The sequence below is a fragment of the Tachysurus vachellii genome, chromosome 24 (assembly GCF_030014155.1).
Source record: "Tachysurus vachellii isolate PV-2020 chromosome 24, HZAU_Pvac_v1, whole genome shotgun sequence".
In the NCBI taxonomy this organism is placed as follows: Eukaryota; Metazoa; Chordata; class Actinopteri; order Siluriformes; family Bagridae; genus Tachysurus; species Tachysurus vachellii.
The window spans coordinates 5715456-5733484 of record NC_083483.1 but is presented as its reverse complement, the minus strand read 5'-3'; the positions used below and the strand labels follow the sequence as shown (position 1 = coordinate 5733484).

The 18029-nt window shown below is 40.7% G+C and overlaps 1 protein-coding gene across 1 annotated transcript in view; it reads right to left on the bottom strand.

Annotated features, from left to right (window-relative positions):
• Nucleotides 1-1143: 1143 nt before the first annotated feature.
• Nucleotides 1144-18029, bottom strand: part of pros1 (protein S) — a 20241-nt gene continuing 3355 nt past the window's right edge. Inside the window, exons 3-14 of the mRNA XM_060860338.1 lie at nt 16832-16856; nt 14681-14764; nt 14459-14581; nt 14224-14349; nt 12491-12619; nt 10024-10264; nt 9734-9926; nt 7678-7839; nt 7286-7454; nt 6197-6333; nt 5868-6096; nt 1144-1808 (exon numbers count right to left, since the gene is read on the bottom strand). Coding sequence (XP_060716321.1) covers nt 1642-1808; nt 5868-6096; nt 6197-6333; nt 7286-7454; nt 7678-7839; nt 9734-9926; nt 10024-10264; nt 12491-12619; nt 14224-14349; nt 14459-14581; nt 14681-14764; nt 16832-16856 — 1785 coding nt within the window. The 3' untranslated portion in view covers nt 1144-1641. The remainder of the gene's footprint in view (nt 1809-5867; nt 6097-6196; nt 6334-7285; nt 7455-7677; nt 7840-9733; nt 9927-10023; nt 10265-12490; nt 12620-14223; nt 14350-14458; nt 14582-14680; nt 14765-16831; nt 16857-18029) is intronic.

Below are 18029 nucleotides of genomic sequence, written 5' to 3'. Positions count from 1 at the left end.
CTTTCTTGCATCCCGTTTTGTTTTTCCCTGCAGCTGTTTCCAGAATATCTGTTTTTCCCTCATTTCTCCACCCCTTCTTTTGAATCTAGGTCAGATTACATGAACATATGCAAAGAAACACGGTGTCTGGAAGTGAAAAAAGTGAAAAGAAGTAATTGCATAGTACGTTATATTTTACATTATGAGTTGCATTGTATGCATTCATATCATTTATACCACAGCACTGTTGAATTCGAGAATTTAACTAGTCAACGTTAATAATTCTTCTAAAACAGAAGCTCTGTTGCAGCTGCAAGGCAAGTGACAGGTTTAGAATAATGCATGTTTTAACCATTTATTTTGTGCATATGCGATTCCCAATATTCTACACATCTGAACAACTTCCACTGGGTCTTGTATGCCGGATGCTCCACATAAACCGGTATAAAAACTAGCGCATTTGTTGCTATGGTGAAGTTTTCTGTTTGAAGCTTATCATTATTTTTTCTCCAGGGTAAATGTCGGAAGGAACGCTGCAAGTTATCAGGACAGAGCTCTTGTGGTTTCTCTCTAACATCTCAAGCTGCAGACTTATCTTAAAAACTTTGAGTGAAAAAATTAAAAAAGCTATAATGAGCCAACTACTGTCATGGACATTCCACATCATTAAATGTTACTATGAATAGAAAAGAAAACCAGTAACTGGGATGCCTACACCACCAAAATCACTTAGACGTTTGATTTCGCTATGATCCAAAAACCACTCGTTCTTGAGATATTGCACTAAAAAAAAAAATCAGAAAACCCCAAAAACATAATGCTTCTGCCACCAACTGATAAGGCATAATAACATTAATATATTCGTGGTAACTTTGGTACATTTCTATTGTAAAGGTTGTAATAAAACACTTTAGGATGTGCCGTTATTGGAAATACTCAGCTTTAGGGTGGTAACAGTAACTCCACTGCGTAACCCACCAATCCTTTGTTGACTGTTTTCCTGTAACAACATGCCCCATTGTGTTTTACTCCGTACATATACCCTGACAAAAGTAGTCATTCTGTGGTGCAGGATGGTGTACAGATGTTTCCTCGCCACCCAGAAGGCCAATAAAAGACATCCAAGTATTTTTTTTATTTTTTTTAAAATCAAGACTCATTAACAGTTCAATTAGTGCCCTTTTTTATTACATTTAACAATCTCGCCATGTTAAATTCCCAACTAAAAAAAAATCTAATTAAAAAAAAAAATTATATGGAAAACTGATTTGAATCATGACAAGCACATCATTCAAGTTTCAAATAAAACCAGCTCATACTCATAAACCTTACTGAATACAAACTGAGTACATATTTTAAAAGCAATCATAATTCTCCTCCATATACGGGTTTCCAATAAAGTAAATATACAAATAGGAATTCCTTCTGTAGTTTCAGTACAAGTGTGTGTAACAGAATACGTAATGTTTAGTGTAGTGGAAGAGTCCATAACTAACACCACAGGTGCAGCACTCTGTCTTACACACCCATCCACTTACCAACCCACTCTCACTCTCTTGCTCGCTCGCTCTCTCTCCCTCTGTCTCTCTCTCGCAGCATATTCTTACAGGTATTTACAACAGGACAGAGTAATAACATTGATCGCATCACAGATTTCACTGGTTAGTAGTAAAAGGTGCTCTCTGGAGGGAAAACTGGGGGACATGAGTGAGAGTTGATGCTGTTGTGCTTGCTGACGGCTTCATCAAAGTCAAGAAGCCGCTTATTCACACGGATCTCCATGCAGCCATGGTAATAGGCTGAGACAGGCATGGAGGACAGGGGGAGATCTAGAGAGAGAGACAGAGAGAGAGACAAAGAGCGATTACTTCATGATGTCATCTATTTCAGTGTTTAATATCAGAAAGGCCTGATAATTAAAATCCTATTATTAAAACCTACCTTTCTGTATACATGGGTTATATGATGCTAACTTGAAGCTTATTCAGCTAGATGCTGCTATAGCAAAGACATTAAAGGAGTAATCCTGCATCTATCCACCTAAAGTGTTGTTGGCAATAATCATTTCTATTTTTCCCATTTCTGAGACTAGAAATCTATTCACTTCATTCTCACTTAAATTGGAAGCTGTTAGATTGTCAGAGTTTTGAATCGAAAACCTTGATATACACAATAGACACTTCTTCTTTCGGCTGCCCCCTTAGCGGATCTGCATATTAGATTTGGCAAAGGTTTTATGCCAGATGCCCTTCCTGACACAACCCTCCCATTTTTATCCGGGCTTGGCACCAGCACTGAGAGTTAACTCTTCAGTGGATGGGTTAGGGCCCTGGCCGGAAAACAAACCTGGTCCGTGGCAATGAGAGCGCAGGGCCCTGCCTCTGGACCACCTGGGGGCTGATATTTAGAATAGACTCTAAATTACCAAAAGTGTGTGGATTTTTGATCATTAAACCTGTATTGCCAAGTTGAACAACTCACTACAGATTTAATCCGCTCTGCTGTTATAAACAGCTCCGCTCTTCTGGGAAGGTTTTCCACCAGATTCTGGAGAGTGGCTGTGGTGATTTGTGTTCATTCAGCTACAAGAGCTTTAGTGAGATCATACACTGATGTTCCATTTCATCCCAAAGCTGTTCAGTGGCATTGAGTCAGGGCTCATTTGCAGGACAATTGAGCTCTTCCACATTCATCAACCTTAACACAACAATACGTGTCTTCATGAAGCTTTGCTTTGTGCACAGGGGCCTTGTCATGCTGAAACAAGGTTTGAGCCTCTTAGTTCCAGTGAAGCAAAACTGTACAGCTACTGCAGGTGGAGATGTTCTACAAAATTTTGTGCTTCAGACTTTGTCTGGGGAAAAACACATTTGGGATTGATGGTTAAGTGTCCACACACTTTTGGTCATATAGTGTATTAGGAAGAGATAAACTTGAGAAACCTATGAAAGTATTCTTCAACTTTACAACAATGAAGCAACAGTAAAATTAGGACAAAGAATCTCTAGCATTCATGCACATCAGGCAGAAATGGCCTTGCAATTGTAATGAAACCAGTGAAAACAATCTTCTTGTAAAAGATTTTACAAATAACTTTGGCAGTAGACTTCATTAGGGTGTTCACTGAAAACACATTTACTGGCACACCAACACCTGCCCTGAAACACTGTTTCAAGATCTGTCCTTTGGGAAATGTCAGAGTTTCTGTACAGTATGTGATAATCCTGTGTAACATTGCAAATGTGGTTAAAAGAAATTGTGTTAAAAACATGCAGAATGATTCCTTTAACATTACGACGGCTCTGAAGTTTGTGGGAAACATTAAACATTCTTCAGTCTGCAGGAGTCCTGCACTTAAGATTTTTCCAGCATACAAGTGAAATTCAATTATATGACTCATTTGACCCTGAATTTGCACACGTTCTCCAGTGACTTCAAATCTAGGCAGCTCGATGTGTTCTCTGTCCAAGTTTTGCATGGAGCTACAAGTCTAGTGTAGTACCAGTAACTACCAGAATCACAATATCACACAAACATGTTCCGATAAAGGAAAATTTGTGTGTTTTTGAATCATTTTCCGCAGTACCATTACTTTGTTTGTCTTGTCACACTTTCAGCTCTATGGTCTGAGGAATCCCCCTGAGAAATGCCGACTGAGCATAATGAACACAAAATACTGTATTATTTTTTTAATAATAGCATAATACAGATGTCAGAATGCAAATCTCCAGTAAATACACAATTGCCTGTAAACACCGCACTTAAAGTAATATATTAAACAGATTTATGATCTTGAGGACAGAAGGCTTGGGTGGGTGAGCTTGTAAAAGGGCTAGTCTTTCTGCAGCTCTTATTAGTGCTGAACTGTGCAAGCACAAGCAGTTCTTCCCTAACAGCATGTGGGATTAGTCTGTGCTAAGTAAATAAGGAATGATTGTAATGAATTAATGTGCACATACATGTCTTCTGTATTTCATTTCATTTCATTTCATTTTTACTGCTTGACAGAGAATTGGAGTAAAATGAAGATTACTGAATGACCGGGTGTCCCGCAAGGCTCTGGTTTAGGGTTCCAATTGTTCTCGATTTATATCCATAATACTAATGAGAAGCATACTGTATTCATATCATTATATTCCTACTGTATCTGTATTCATGTACTTTATATCATCCTATTTTTCATTCATTCATTCATTCATTTTCTACCGCTTATACAATCTACCTCGTGTCACGGGGAGCCTCAGGTGTCATTGGGCATCAAGGCAGGATACACCCTGGACGGAGTGCCAACCCATCGCAGGGCACACACACACACACTCTCATTCACTCACTCTGGACAATTTTCCAGAGATGCCAATCAATGCATGTCTTTGGACCGAGGGAGGAAACCGGAGTACCCGGAGGAAACCCCCGAGGCACGGGGAGAACATGCAAACTCCACACACACAAGGTGGAGGTGGGAATTGAACCCCGACCCTGGAGGTGTGAGGCGGACGTGCTAACCACTAAGCCACCGTGCCCCCTTCATCCTATTTTTATGTATTTTTATCCAGTTTGATTCTACTGTTATGAAAAAAATCTTGTTGTACAGGGTATGATTGTGATTTTGACCAATAAACCTTTATTTGAACTAAAGCACAGAGCAGTAAGTGTAGATTGACTCGACGATCAGACAGTGAAAGCTTGGTGGTGCTCAGATTTCAAACCTTCTACCTGGTAGCCCAAACACTGAGCGACCACTCCTGGTGGTAATGCTAATCAACTCTATATCAATTAAATTTCCATACAGTGTATATACTTATACATCATATGTGAATAAGATAGACACAAGGGGAAGTGGTAGCTCAGTGCTTAAGACACTACTACTGATCAACAGGTTATGAGCTCAAATCCCACCACTGCCAAGCTGTCAATACTTATTGTCCCAATAACCCTCATCAAAGCCCTTAACCTTTATCTCAATTTTTGTATAAATGAGACAATCTGATATAATGAGAATCTGCCAAATGCTGTAAATGTAAATAAGTCTTATAATTAATACATACATATATCTTTTTTAGTACAGTAAGTAAGGACAGAGAGGAGGCTCGAGGTAACACTTGAGAATTCTGTGTAATCAATTGTGTGTTTTGAGCTGAGCTAAGCGAAATTCACCAGCTTTAACACTACTGTCAGGAAACTGATCAACAAACAGAACTAAAATTCTTAACATTGAAACTCTTACTAAACAATAATATTTAAAGCTTGCTAGCCTCTTAATGTCTAATCCCAAGGATAGTTAGCAACTCTTGTAGTGTTTGCGCTGCAGTTTACCAACAGAATTCTTGAACTTTTTAGTTTCCTAAACATGATAAATAAGAATGGATGAAAAGTTACTGGACATTTTTGCAAATGCAGAATAAAGTGTGACGTTAACTATTGGAAAAACGTCATGGAAGGTTGTTCAATAAATGGATGAATTCCTGGCTCCAATGAATTCGAACATAGTTGGTAGTATGGAACATAGTCGAACATAGTTCTAGCTAGCTTTTTTTGTGTAACTCTTTTTATCAGTGAAAAATAGAATTTCCTTCTAATTTGTTGTGTCCAAGTTCAACACTGATTCTTTTTGACACATTGATGGTTAATGGCTCATATGAATGTAGACACTCAGGTTTCTATATTTATAAGCATTTCCAAAAAAAAAAAAAAAAGGTTATTCTTCCTCACAAATGTTTTTCCACACAAATCTTCAAAGTGAATGGTGACATCCATCGCATTTCTGCTCTCTGAGATGCCATTTATTGCTGAAGTCTGTCATTTCCTTCCACAGCATGATATATTTTTATCCTCTGTAGTTGTCAAACATTTGTGAATCTAATCTGACAAATAGGGAATAGAAAGCATACCTGGCAGTCCCCCGATGTAAGTAAGGACTGGCTGCTGCATGGTGGCATTGAGCTTGTCTAAAGCTTGTCTGAGAGCTTCCTTGTCAGTGTAGGACACAATGGAGGAGTTGGCATTTATCTGTAAGTCATGAGCAGACACAAGCAGCTTCACTTCTAAGGGTTCTGGGTAACACAGCATCAGCGTCTCGAGCTTCACAACAGGAATGTTGTCTAAATACACCTGCAGGTACTGTAAAGGGAAACGTGAGTGAAATGTGAGTGAGAGTGTAGAAAAGTAATCAGAGAAACGAATAATGCTCATGGAATGGCACTAAAGGAAACCATTTTACCCCACTGTTCAGTTCTTGAGTTAACACAGAGACAGAGAGAGGGACGGTGTTGTTGCTGACGAGCGCGAAGACAACGCCTGTGCTGCTGGACGGACGAATATTCATCACCACATCGACTCTCCACTGACCCTCAACATCTGCAAAGCAAACACACAAAGCATTGAGCTGTACATACCGTATGCTTTAAAAATGAGTGACTTTACAGTTTCATAAAATACCTGGCTTAGAAAAGCAACTAACATCATGACTGAATAGTGACAGGTCTAATCTTTGATGGTTAGTTTATGGCTATTAATAAGACACATCAGCTCACCAGTGGTCACATCGATATTGAACTCAAAGGTGGGAGAATAATCAGATGCTTCTATATCCATTGCTTTCCATCATCAACTTTCCTTTACATACTGTATATATTGCACCACTTCATTAATAAAAACAACGATTAAAATCTAAGTCACAAATCTACATTTAAAAGATTGTGAAAACTCCGCTTACTGAGCTGATGTCTCCAGCCCTGAATGAGGAACCACAATAAGCCTGAGATGACCTGCTTTCTTTGCTTTAATGACAGTGAGTACTCTTTCATGGACTCCACAAGTTTGTGTAAAACCTAACGATCCGTTTCAGATCGAATTCATGTGTCGCCTGAACACACGCTTTAAAGGAAAGGATATGACTCATGGAAAGTCTGACTTTTTTTTTTTTTTTTTTTTTACAAATCACTTAACAATATTACACATTTGCAAAAATTTAAATAGTGACCTAGAAATTCTTAGTGAATATTCTGCAAATTTCTAAAACAGTAAAAAAACAGCTTCATCTGTCCAGTCTGGGTGAGTCTGTGCTCACTATAGAATCAGATTCCTGTTCTTTCTAATAACTGCATTTCTATTAACATGGATTAGCTTTAGGTGACACACAGTAGCTCGAGGGTGACATTTATCTGCTTTAATTCAAAGCTTCAGGATTGTTTATTTAATCTTTCATATCTTTTAGATATTGCATGAATGGGCTCAGAGGGAACTGACAGATGAAATCACCAGGTCTTTATTTTAGTCATCTTCATACACTGTAGCACTGTGGACTCACTGTAGTCAATGTTGAACTGGGCCATTCCAGCCCCACTGAAGTAGGATCCTTTCTCCACATAAACCAAGCAATGCTTGCTCTCTTTCCCCTGAATGTACTCCTTCACTTCAGAACCTCCCTGGTTCATCAGGTTCCAGCCCCGGATGCAGCCGTCTAATCTGGGGTTGATCTAACACACAAACACACGCCAGATATTTAGTGAAATCTGGGTAGAGATCTTAAATAAAAGTTTACGTAATTGGTTTCTACACTACAAAGTCTAAAACAATGTAAACATTGCCTGAGTGTAATAAATTCCCAGCATGCTTGTGTGTTCCATTAAAAAGCAGGTATTGTCAGGTACAGCTGATACATTATGGTGTAATAATCAGGCAGTTTGGTGTAAGAGATACCTGTTTATTGATGTTGGTGCGATTGGGCAAGCCAGCGATGTAAACCTTGGCCTGCAGCATGCCATTGACAGGCATGAAGAGGCTGCCAGGGTTATTAATACTCATCACTGCCTCCTTACTTATCTTCACACTGATGCTGTTCTCCAGCTCCTCGACTGATATCTGCAATGTACAACGTTGGATGATTAAGAAAGGTCTATATTTAACCAGTTTTAGATCTTGCTGATTAAGCTCAGACTTCCCAGAAGCCCTGAGGGTTATCAGAATTGTACGCAGTACTCAGTAAGTTTCAGTTTTGTTTCCTAAGAACCAAATATTTGCGCAAGAGCAATTCAAGATCGTGAATTACAGACGAAACAAGACCACATACTTTCTGCCTTTCAGTCCCAACTCTAACACACACTGGAAATAATAATTCAGAAACTTTTGGTTTTGTTATTTAAGATTTTCATATCCACTTAAACATGTACACATGTACAGGTGCGTCTCAATAAATCAGAATGTCATGGAAAAGTTCATTTATTTCAGTAATTCAACTCAAATAGTGAAACTCATGTATTATATAAATTGAGTAAACACAGACTAAAGTAGTTTAAGTCTTTGGTTCTTTTAATTGTGATGATTTTGGCTCACAATTCTCTCTCTCAAAAAAAAATTAGAATACTTCATAAGACCAATATACAAAACATTTTTAGTGAATTTATGGCCTTCTGGAAAGTATGTTCACTTATTGTACTGTATATGTACTCAATACTTGGTAGAGGCTCCTATTGCTTTAATTACTGCCTCAATTCGACATGGCATGGAGGTGATCAGTCTGTGGCACTGCTGAGGTGGTATGGAAGCCCAGGTTTCTTTGACAGTGGCCTTCAGCTCATCTGCATTTTTTAGTCTCTTGTTTGTCATTTTAATCTTGAGGTCTGGCCAGTTTGCTGGCCGGTCAAGCACACCAACACCATGGTCATTTAACCCGCTTTTGGTGCTTTTGGCAGTGTGGGCAGATCCCAAATCATGCTGGAAAATGAAATCAGCATCTTTAAAAAAGCTGGTCATCAGAAGGAAGCATGAAGTGCTATAAAAATTTATTGGTAAACGGGTGCAGTGACTTTCGTTTTCAAAAAACACAATGGACCAACACCAGCAGATGACATTGCACCCCAAATCATCACAGACTGTGGAAACTTAACACTGGACTTTAAGCAACTTGGGCTATGAGCTTCTCCGCTTTTCCTCCAGACTCTAGGACCTTGGTTTCCAAATGCAATACAAAACTTGCTCTCATATGAAAAGAGGACTTTGGACTTTGGGCTACAGTCCAGTTCTTCTTCTCCTTAGGCCAGCTAAGATGCCTCTGACGTTGTATGTGGTTCATGAGTGGCTTAACAAGAGGAGTACAACTGTAGCCAAATTCCTGGACACAACTGTGTGTGGTTCATGTCTTGACCCATGCCTCAGTACATTCCTTGTGAAGTTCACCCAAATTCTTGAATCGATTTTGCTTGACAAGACTCTCAAGGCTGCGGTTCAGGGCTGTCTCTCAAGGCTGTTGGTTGTGCATATTTTTCTTCCACGCTTTTTCTTTCCACTCAACTTTCTGTTAACAAGCTCGGATACAACACTCTGTGAACAGCCAGCTTCTTTGGCAATGAATGTTTATGGCTTACCCTCCTTGTGAAGGGTGTCAATGATCAGCAGTCAGGTGTTTTGAGTTGATTAGCTGATTGGAATGTCACCATATTCAAATTTTGTTCAAAGTTTTTTGTTAAATGTGAGCCAAAATCATCACAATAAAAAGCACCAAATATTTAAACTACTTCAGTCTGTGTGTACGGAATATATATAATACACACGAGGTTCCTTCCCAGGACCTTTAAACTGAATGTCCTTCAGTGATGGAAAGAATTTCCAACCTCAAGCTGGACAGCAGAATCCGTCACACAATCCGTCAAACAGCGGCTAAAGACCCACTTTGCTTTGTATTTGCTCATTTATTGTAATTATCTAACATTTGGGTTTGAAATCACTGACCTGTGCTGGAGCCAACACACTCACTCACCACGTGCCACTGGCCGTCGTTTATGGCTTTGCCTCCGCTGGTGACCTTGGCGGCGTGCTGGTTCTTGAACTGAACCTCCATGCGTCCGTTCCTCAGTCCCAGCATGAACCACGAGTCCTCCAACGATTCAGCGTACAAAATCACACCCTCCGGATCAAACGTCCGGAAGTCAAACTCAGCAGCGAACATGTTACTGTTGACAACAATCTCAAATAAGTCCATTTTTTTCTAAAGAAATACTTCTTGCAACATTGGGCATTTTTTTTAAACATAGCAAATCAGTCCCTCACTTTTTCTTCTCCGGAATCCGAAAGTGCAGTAAGATCATGGGCTGGCCGCTGAACTGCTCTCCCAGGTAGAGTATCTCTCCGTACTTGTGGTTGGAGAGGCTGAGACATTCACGGATTTTCTCACAGGAGTGACCGTCCTCTGCCAGCTTCAGCCTCTCACGTCCGTTACAGTGACAAGAGTAGCTGCCCACTGTGTTTACACACAAGTCCGCACATTTGTCCTGCTGACACTCGTCCACGTCTAAACGAAAGACACACACACGAATATGTAAAGCAGGGGTTAGACAGATAACAGATTTATGATGTCAGTTCTGCTTCTTTTAGGAACAATATGTAACAGGACCACTAATATTCAGTTCCTATAAATAATAGGGCATGAAGGCTGGGGCTGATTTCCTTTTAGCCCTGACTGTACACAAGTTTGACGAGTGATTACACAGTAGACTCAATCACCATTTGTGTTAATGTCTTTCATCCAAAATGGGCAAATCTGTAACCAGGTGTCAAAAGTGACCAAGAAGGTGCGTGTGAAATAGCGTGGCAACATGAACGACGTGGATTATTTACTCGATAATACTTTTTACTCCATAAAAATCCATTCTGGAGGAAAAACTAAATGTGACTAAGCACACGCTACTGAATCACAATACAAAGAACACAAACGACCAGATGACTGAAGCATTTGGAGTTTTTCTGGGGTTGAGAATAATAAGTGAATTAGGCTTTTCCACTTTACACACATTCAGCATTAGCAAGTGTCAGCGATATTGTTCAGAGGATCAAACTCTCCTGAGCCACACAAATTTTCTGAAGACAGGATAAAACTCTCAGGACTAGTTTCCAGTAGTAGGTTTTACACACTTACACATTAATTAGCTAAATAAAAATAGAAGTGGGCGGAGTTAAACGGTTTATATACTGCAAATCGATTAAGAATTTCATCTCCAGGCCTCATGATCTTAAATGTTCTGTTATAACCTTATCAGTAGGCTGATCAGAGTCATCAGAATAGGACAGGAGTACGTCATACTGTCCATGATTCGTGTCTGTAGGTTTGCACCTATGGTTTGGTCTGCACAACCTTTCAATAGATGAAGACACACTCTGGAACATTAATCATAATTCCAGATCATTTCAGCCTTAAATAATGCCACACAGGCTTATCCTCATGTTTCTAACCCTGTGTGAATTACTTTTAGTCTATAAACATACACGTGTCACTGAATGTTGGAACATTAATAGTCCAGTCATCGTTAACAACCAAAAATCCTTTTTTTTTTTCCCGCCCCCCAGAGTGATATCCGATATCTTCTCATTCCACTCCATCCTACCTCCTAAGGATTAACAGCGGAGTTATAACCAAAAAGCATAACTTTATCTGGATAATAATACAGTTACATTTTACATAAGACTTTATTTTAAAACAGGAATGTGTCCAGTATCAGTCACAGCATGTATTTATGTAGCTATGTACAGACAAACTTTAGGGTAAGATCCACTTTCGTTATTTGTCTGTTAGCCTTGTATCTCTGGTGCAAAAAAAAGCAGATGAATCATTTGGAGACTTCAGCAGGAAGTAAATAGTGTTAAGTCTGTAATGAACTCAGAAATAATGCTGAGCTCTTAGTTCCTCAGGAGCTGTAAATTGCACAATTTCACTCGACTATAAACTGTTGTAGAAATGACATTATTCACATTGACATTATTTCCTGTTCAATGTCACCCAAATGACTATGAGGTTCCCTTCTGAGTCTGGTTCCTCTCAAGGTTTCTTCCTCATATCATCTCAGGGAGTTTTTCCTCATCTCTGTCACCTCAGGCTTGTTCATTAGGGATTGACTTTAGAGATAAACAGTGACTTAACCTTAAACATTAATCTTTAACATTATTATTCTATTTCTATACTTCTGTAAAGCTGCTTTAAGACAATGTGAATTGTTAAAACTTCAATACAAATAAACTGAATTGAAATGAATAGGGGGGCACGGTGGCTTAGTGGTTAGCACGTTCGCCTCACACCTCCAGGGTTGGGGGTTTGATTCCCGCCTCCACCTTGTGTGTGTGGAGTTTGCATGTTCTCCCCGTGCCTCGGGGGTTTCCTCCGGGTACTCCGGTTTCCTCCCCCGGTCCAAAGACATGCATGGTAGGTTGATTGGCATCTCTGGAAAATTGTCCGTAGTGTGTGATTGCGTGAGGGAATGAGAGTGTGTGTGTGTGTGCCCTGTGATGGGTTGGCACTCCGTCTAGGGTGTATCCTGCCTTGATGCCCGATGACGCCTGAGATAGGCACAGGCTCCCCGTGACCCGAGGTAGTTCGGATAAGTGGTAGAAGATGAGTGAGTGAGAGAGTGAAATGAATAGATGAAGGTGAGCATGATATTGGAAGAACACTTACAAAAAAGTGTGTTAGACCCTTCAGTTAGTGATTATACTGTGTGTGTGTGTGTATGTGAGACTGAACTCTTACCCTGGCACTCATTATGTGTATAGTTGTACGTGTATCCTGTAGGACACTTGCACTCGTATGAGCCCGGGCTGTTGGCACATCTTGACGGCTCGAGGCACTGGTTGGGGTGAAGCCTACACTCGTTAACATCTGGAAAGAGAGAAATCAATTATACATCTTTCAGATATTATGGCATAATTTGCCGGTGTGTTATGTGCACAACCCATTCACACTCACGCTGACACACATTAACCGTGCTGCATTCGAGTCGTAAACAGGATCCGGTTAGCTCCCAGTGGACACGACGTGTGTTTACTGTAACGCTGAAGAGGTGGCTGACCAAATGGAGGTCACTATTGTGCAAACGCTGTTATGTAATATAGATAAAAAAATCAGCGTTTAAATAAGATCTATATCCTGTGAGAACAAAACACCCACACTGAGTGTGTGTGTGTGTGTGTGTGTGTGTTTTTGTGCTCTGGCTGGGGGGTCCAGATTAGCATGTGTGATTGATTGAAATGTTTTGTTTTTCGTGGCTACCTCGGTGTGTGCTGTCACACGGCTTGGTCGGAATCCTGTTTTGCTGTTACAGGAAAAATCCCAGCATTCTGAGAACAGCTGTTGAGACTCAGCCCCAGCTGGCTGAGAACGCAGAGCGAGAGAGAAGTCAACTGGAGCAGAGTCAGGACAGAACTGGCTCCAAGTGTGTTTTTAGAAGGATTTTTGTTATTGCCGTAAAATAATTAAGTAGCTCATAGAAGACTGGAAAGTTTTTATTTATTTTTTTTTTAAATGTTTTTTTTAAAACGTGTTTATTATTGTAGCTTTAAGTATTAAGCCGATTAAAAAAAAAGTAAGGTTTAACTGATTTTGAGATATAAAGAGCCTTAATAAATCAATTTAAGAGCAGTTTCCCGAAAGCATTGCAAAAGATCGTTTGACTACAGAGACAGAAAAAGAACCAGAGGTGACGGAGAGAAAGAGAGTTAGGGAGAGAGAGAGATAGAGGAGAGAGGGATGGGGAGGGGAAGAAAGAGAGGGAAGAAGATAGGGAATGTTGGGGCAGAGTGAGGAAGGGGAGGGAGAGAGAAATAATGGGGTGGGTAGGTGAAGGGTGAGTGAGTGAGAGAGAGGAAGAGAAAAGGGGGAGAGAGAAAGCATACAAGAAAACATGAAAGGGAGTGAGAGAGTGAGAGAGAGAGAGAGAGCTAGAGAGAGTTTTGCTATAAAATTTACCAGTACCATTACGCTGAAATGCTTTTTGGGAAAAATTTGTGCGAGTATGTGCAAGTGTTTCATTCATTCATCTTCTACCGCTTATCCGAATCACCTCGGGTCACGGGGAGCCTGGCATCTCAGGCGTCATCGGGCATCAAGGCAGGATACACCCTGGACGGAGTGCCAACCCATCACAGGGCACACACACACACACACACTCTCAATCACACACTACGGACAATTTTCCAGAGATGCCAATCAACCTACCATGCATGTCTTTGGACCGGGGGAGGAAACCGGAGTACCCGGAGGAAACCCCCGAGGCACGGGGAGAACATGCAAACTACACACACACACAAGGCGGAGGCGGGAATCGAACCCCGACCCTGGAGGTGTGAGGCGAACGTGCTAACCACTAAGCCACCGTGCCCCCCTACAAGTGTTTCAATTTCAGTAAACGTGTTAATGAAAACGTACTGTATATAGAGAAAGAAAATGTCCAGTGCGATCTTGCGATGTTCTGAATGTGAGCTCACCTTTACAGTTGATAACATCCTCCTGGTAGTAACCACTGTAACAGAAACACTGGAAGCTTCCGAGTGTGTTCTGGCAGCCATGCTTACACCCTGCGAGGAATCCTACGTCTTTACACTCGTCGATATCTGTCCGAAAATAACAGACGGCAAAACTCAGCCACAGACGTTCTCTTAATTTCCTAGTTCATTCGAATCATCTAGTATCGGCGCTGACCGACGTGCGTCACGTACTCACCCTCCTCACAATGAAGCCCTTTCCAGCCAGGTTTGCACACGCAAGTATACGTGCCCTTCCCATCCACACAGCGCTCGTATCCTTCCTTATAGCATGGCATTGGCAAACACTGGTTACTGATCTCTGTAAAGAACATCGGTAGAGTAACGTCAGCTCGATCTAACATTACAACTACAGCGAACAAATCATGCGTCAAAAAGTAGTTAGCAGTAGCTGACTAGCCTCTAACGCAGGTTCGGAGGTCCAGAGGAATTCCTGTCTCCGTGTTCAGATTGTGGATCCCGACGCGATAGTACACAAGACACTCTGAGACAGAGAAGAATATTTATTTGCAATCATGTAAGTCATAGTGCTGTTAAAAAGTAAACCACAGCATGTTTGCGTTCTAAAGCCTGATTGGTCAGAAAGCGTTCACCGAATTTGTACAACAGCAACTGAGATAATCAGACTGTTATACTAACAAACTCATAGTACGTTTCTGTTTCTACGGTTACAAGGTAGACAAGTCAGGAGCTTGTATGATGGACGTGATGGATGAACATTAAAAAAAATAAAAATAAAAATGCTATTCGTAGTGTGCTGCTAAAGACAGGGCCGGTCTTAATAACAGCAAGGGCCAAACTGTCCCGAGCAATCAGAGGCAAAGCGCGCACATGTCCAGACAACCCACAGCCACTTCCAAACCAGGCACATGCTGATCTGGACACTGTTTTTGCTCTTTGCACATGCTGTTTTTCACATTTCAGTCGATTGCTGTTTTGCACAATACATTACAATACCTCATGTAACTGCTGCTATAATACTAATGTGTTCATTCCAGTATTTCTGCACATGCAATATTGATTGAACATACAGTATTTACACTGGTCGGTGCTGCTTTTGTATATTGTCTTTAGTCTTGCACGGTCATTCTGTCTTGTTTGTCTTGTCCTGCACTGTTTGCACCAGGTTGCACAGTTGCACTTTATGTGGCTAGGACTACTTACTAAGTCCTTAGCTCTGTCTTTGTTCTATGTAGCACCCTGGTCCTGGAGAAACGTCTCATTTCATTGTTTACTGTAACAGATCAGTCAGTTTGAATCGGGAACAGCATCTCCAGCATCACCACACTGAGCACTGGAGCCCCTCAGGGCTGCGTGCTCAGCCCACTGCTGTTCACCTTGCTCTCATCAGCAAGAAAGATGAGTCAGCAGGGAGAGAGTACAGAGAGGAGGTGCAACAGCTAACTGCCTGGTGTAGAGCCAACAACCTGTCTCTGAATGATGATAAAACTAATGAGATGGTTGTTGACTTCAGAAGACCACAGAGTGACCACTCTCTGCTGAACATCGATGGATAACTTGTAGAGATCGCCAAGAGCACCAAATTATTTGGTGTTCATCTAGCAGAGCACTTCAACTGGTCACTCAACACCAGCTCCATCACCAAGAAAGCCCAGCAGTGTCACTATTTCTTATGAAGGCTGAGAAAAGCACATCACCCTCCCCCCATCCTGACTACTTTTTACAAAGGGACCATTTAGAGCATCCTGAGCAGCTGCATCACTGTCTGGTTTGGGAACTGCACCATCTCAGATCACAAGACCCTGCAGCGGATAGTGAGGAAAACTGAGAAGATCATTGGAGTCTCTCTTCCCTCTATCATTGATATTTACACCACACGCTGCATCCGCAAAGCCAACAGCATTTAAGACCGGCACCCCTCACACACACTCTTCACCCTCCTGCCGTCTGGAAAAAGGTACTGAGGCATTTGGGCAGACACATGGACAATCAACTGTATGGATTGTGATGACCTACACAAAATACACACTCTTCCAATTTACGTCCACGTCTACAGCACCACCATATTAAACTGTTTACATGCAGTCTTGCACACTGTTTTTGCTCTTTGCACATGCTGTGTTTCACATTTCAGTCGATTGCTGTTTTGCACAATACATTACAATACCTCATGTAACTGCTGCTATAACACTAATGTGTTCATTCCAGTATTTCTGCACATGTATATTGATTATATATACAGTATTTACACTGGTCGGTGCTGCTATTTTGTATTGTCTTTCGTGTATTGTCTTGTATTATTTGTCTTTTGTCCTGTACAGTGTTTTTGTCTTTTATCTTCATGCACTTTATGTATCTAGGACTAACTTACTAAGTCCTTAGCTCTGTCTTTGTTCTATGTAACACCCTGGTCCTGGAGAAACGTTGTCTCATTTCACTGTGTACTGTAACAGCTATATATGGTTGAAATGACAATAAAAGCTACTTGACTTGACTTGACTTTTTCTATAGTAACAGGTTACACAGGTGATGTAGAGAAATGTAATGTTATGCTTTTTATTTTTACGTTATGTTTGAAGACATTTCTTACCTGTATACTTGGGGTAGAAATATTCCTGAAAATGCAAAAGACAAATATTCTGTTAGTATTAACTCTCAGTAATCACGGTTGACTCAGAAAAAGTGGTTTTGCACTACGACAGACATGACTTAGACAAAAAAAGTGGATCAGATATCAGAGAAAACATATCAGATATAAAAAAAAAAACCCCAATATAAATTAGATTTGGATCAAAAAATAAATGTATTTCTGGACCATGTTTACATTGGATTTATTATATTCATACTTTATAATATGAATCATACAGTTACAGTGTAAGCGCTTAACCCTTGTATGTTGTTCGTATTTTTGTTACTCAGCCAGTGTTGTGGGTCTGCTGGACCCACTGCATTTTTGGGTTTTTAATTCAACACAATCAAAAATTTTATGTTAAAATACTCTACAGATGTTTACTTCATCCCAATTACAAGCAATATAAACAGCATATATGGTTAATATTTGCCCTTTACCTTTATTACATCCCATTTTTTAATTAAAGTGCCACTCATTTTTTGTTGTTTTTTTAATAAAATGTAATAAAAAAAAGAAAATAAAATTTAATCAAGTTATGAGTGGGAAAAAAATCAACAAGTTTACAAGGAAGCAAAGTTTTTCAAAACTATTGATGTTTATGAATATGGGTCCCACAGACCCGAACACCATACAAGGGTTAAGAAAACAACATCAGATTGAAACTGTTATCAGCTGATTCTTGGAGGAACGTTGGAGGAACGTTGGAGGAACGTTAGTCACTTAGTGTCCTCACACCTCCAGACAGTAAACGGCCCTCTCCCGTCGGTACTAAACGCAACACTTCCTGTGCCTTGAACGCTTCCTGTTTCTGGCCTACATAAGGCCATTCAGGTTGACGGTAAGGTCTGCAAGGTCTTGCTTACTCGCTTTGGTGTGTAGGTTCTGTTTCCTGGTGTAGGTCTCTGAAGACTTTACCCTTTAGATTCTTCCTTCACTTTGACTGTATTGTGGATATTCTATGTTCTGACCTTCTGCCTGGCATTGCCTCCTGGGATGTTTGTGAAATCGTATGAATATCTAAAAGGGGGGCACGGTGGCTTAGTGGTTAGCACGTTCGCCTCACACCTCCAGGGTCGGGGTTCGATTCCCGCCTCCACCTTGTGTGTGTGGAGTTTGCATGTTCTCCCCGTGCCTCGGGGGTTTCCTCCTGGTACTC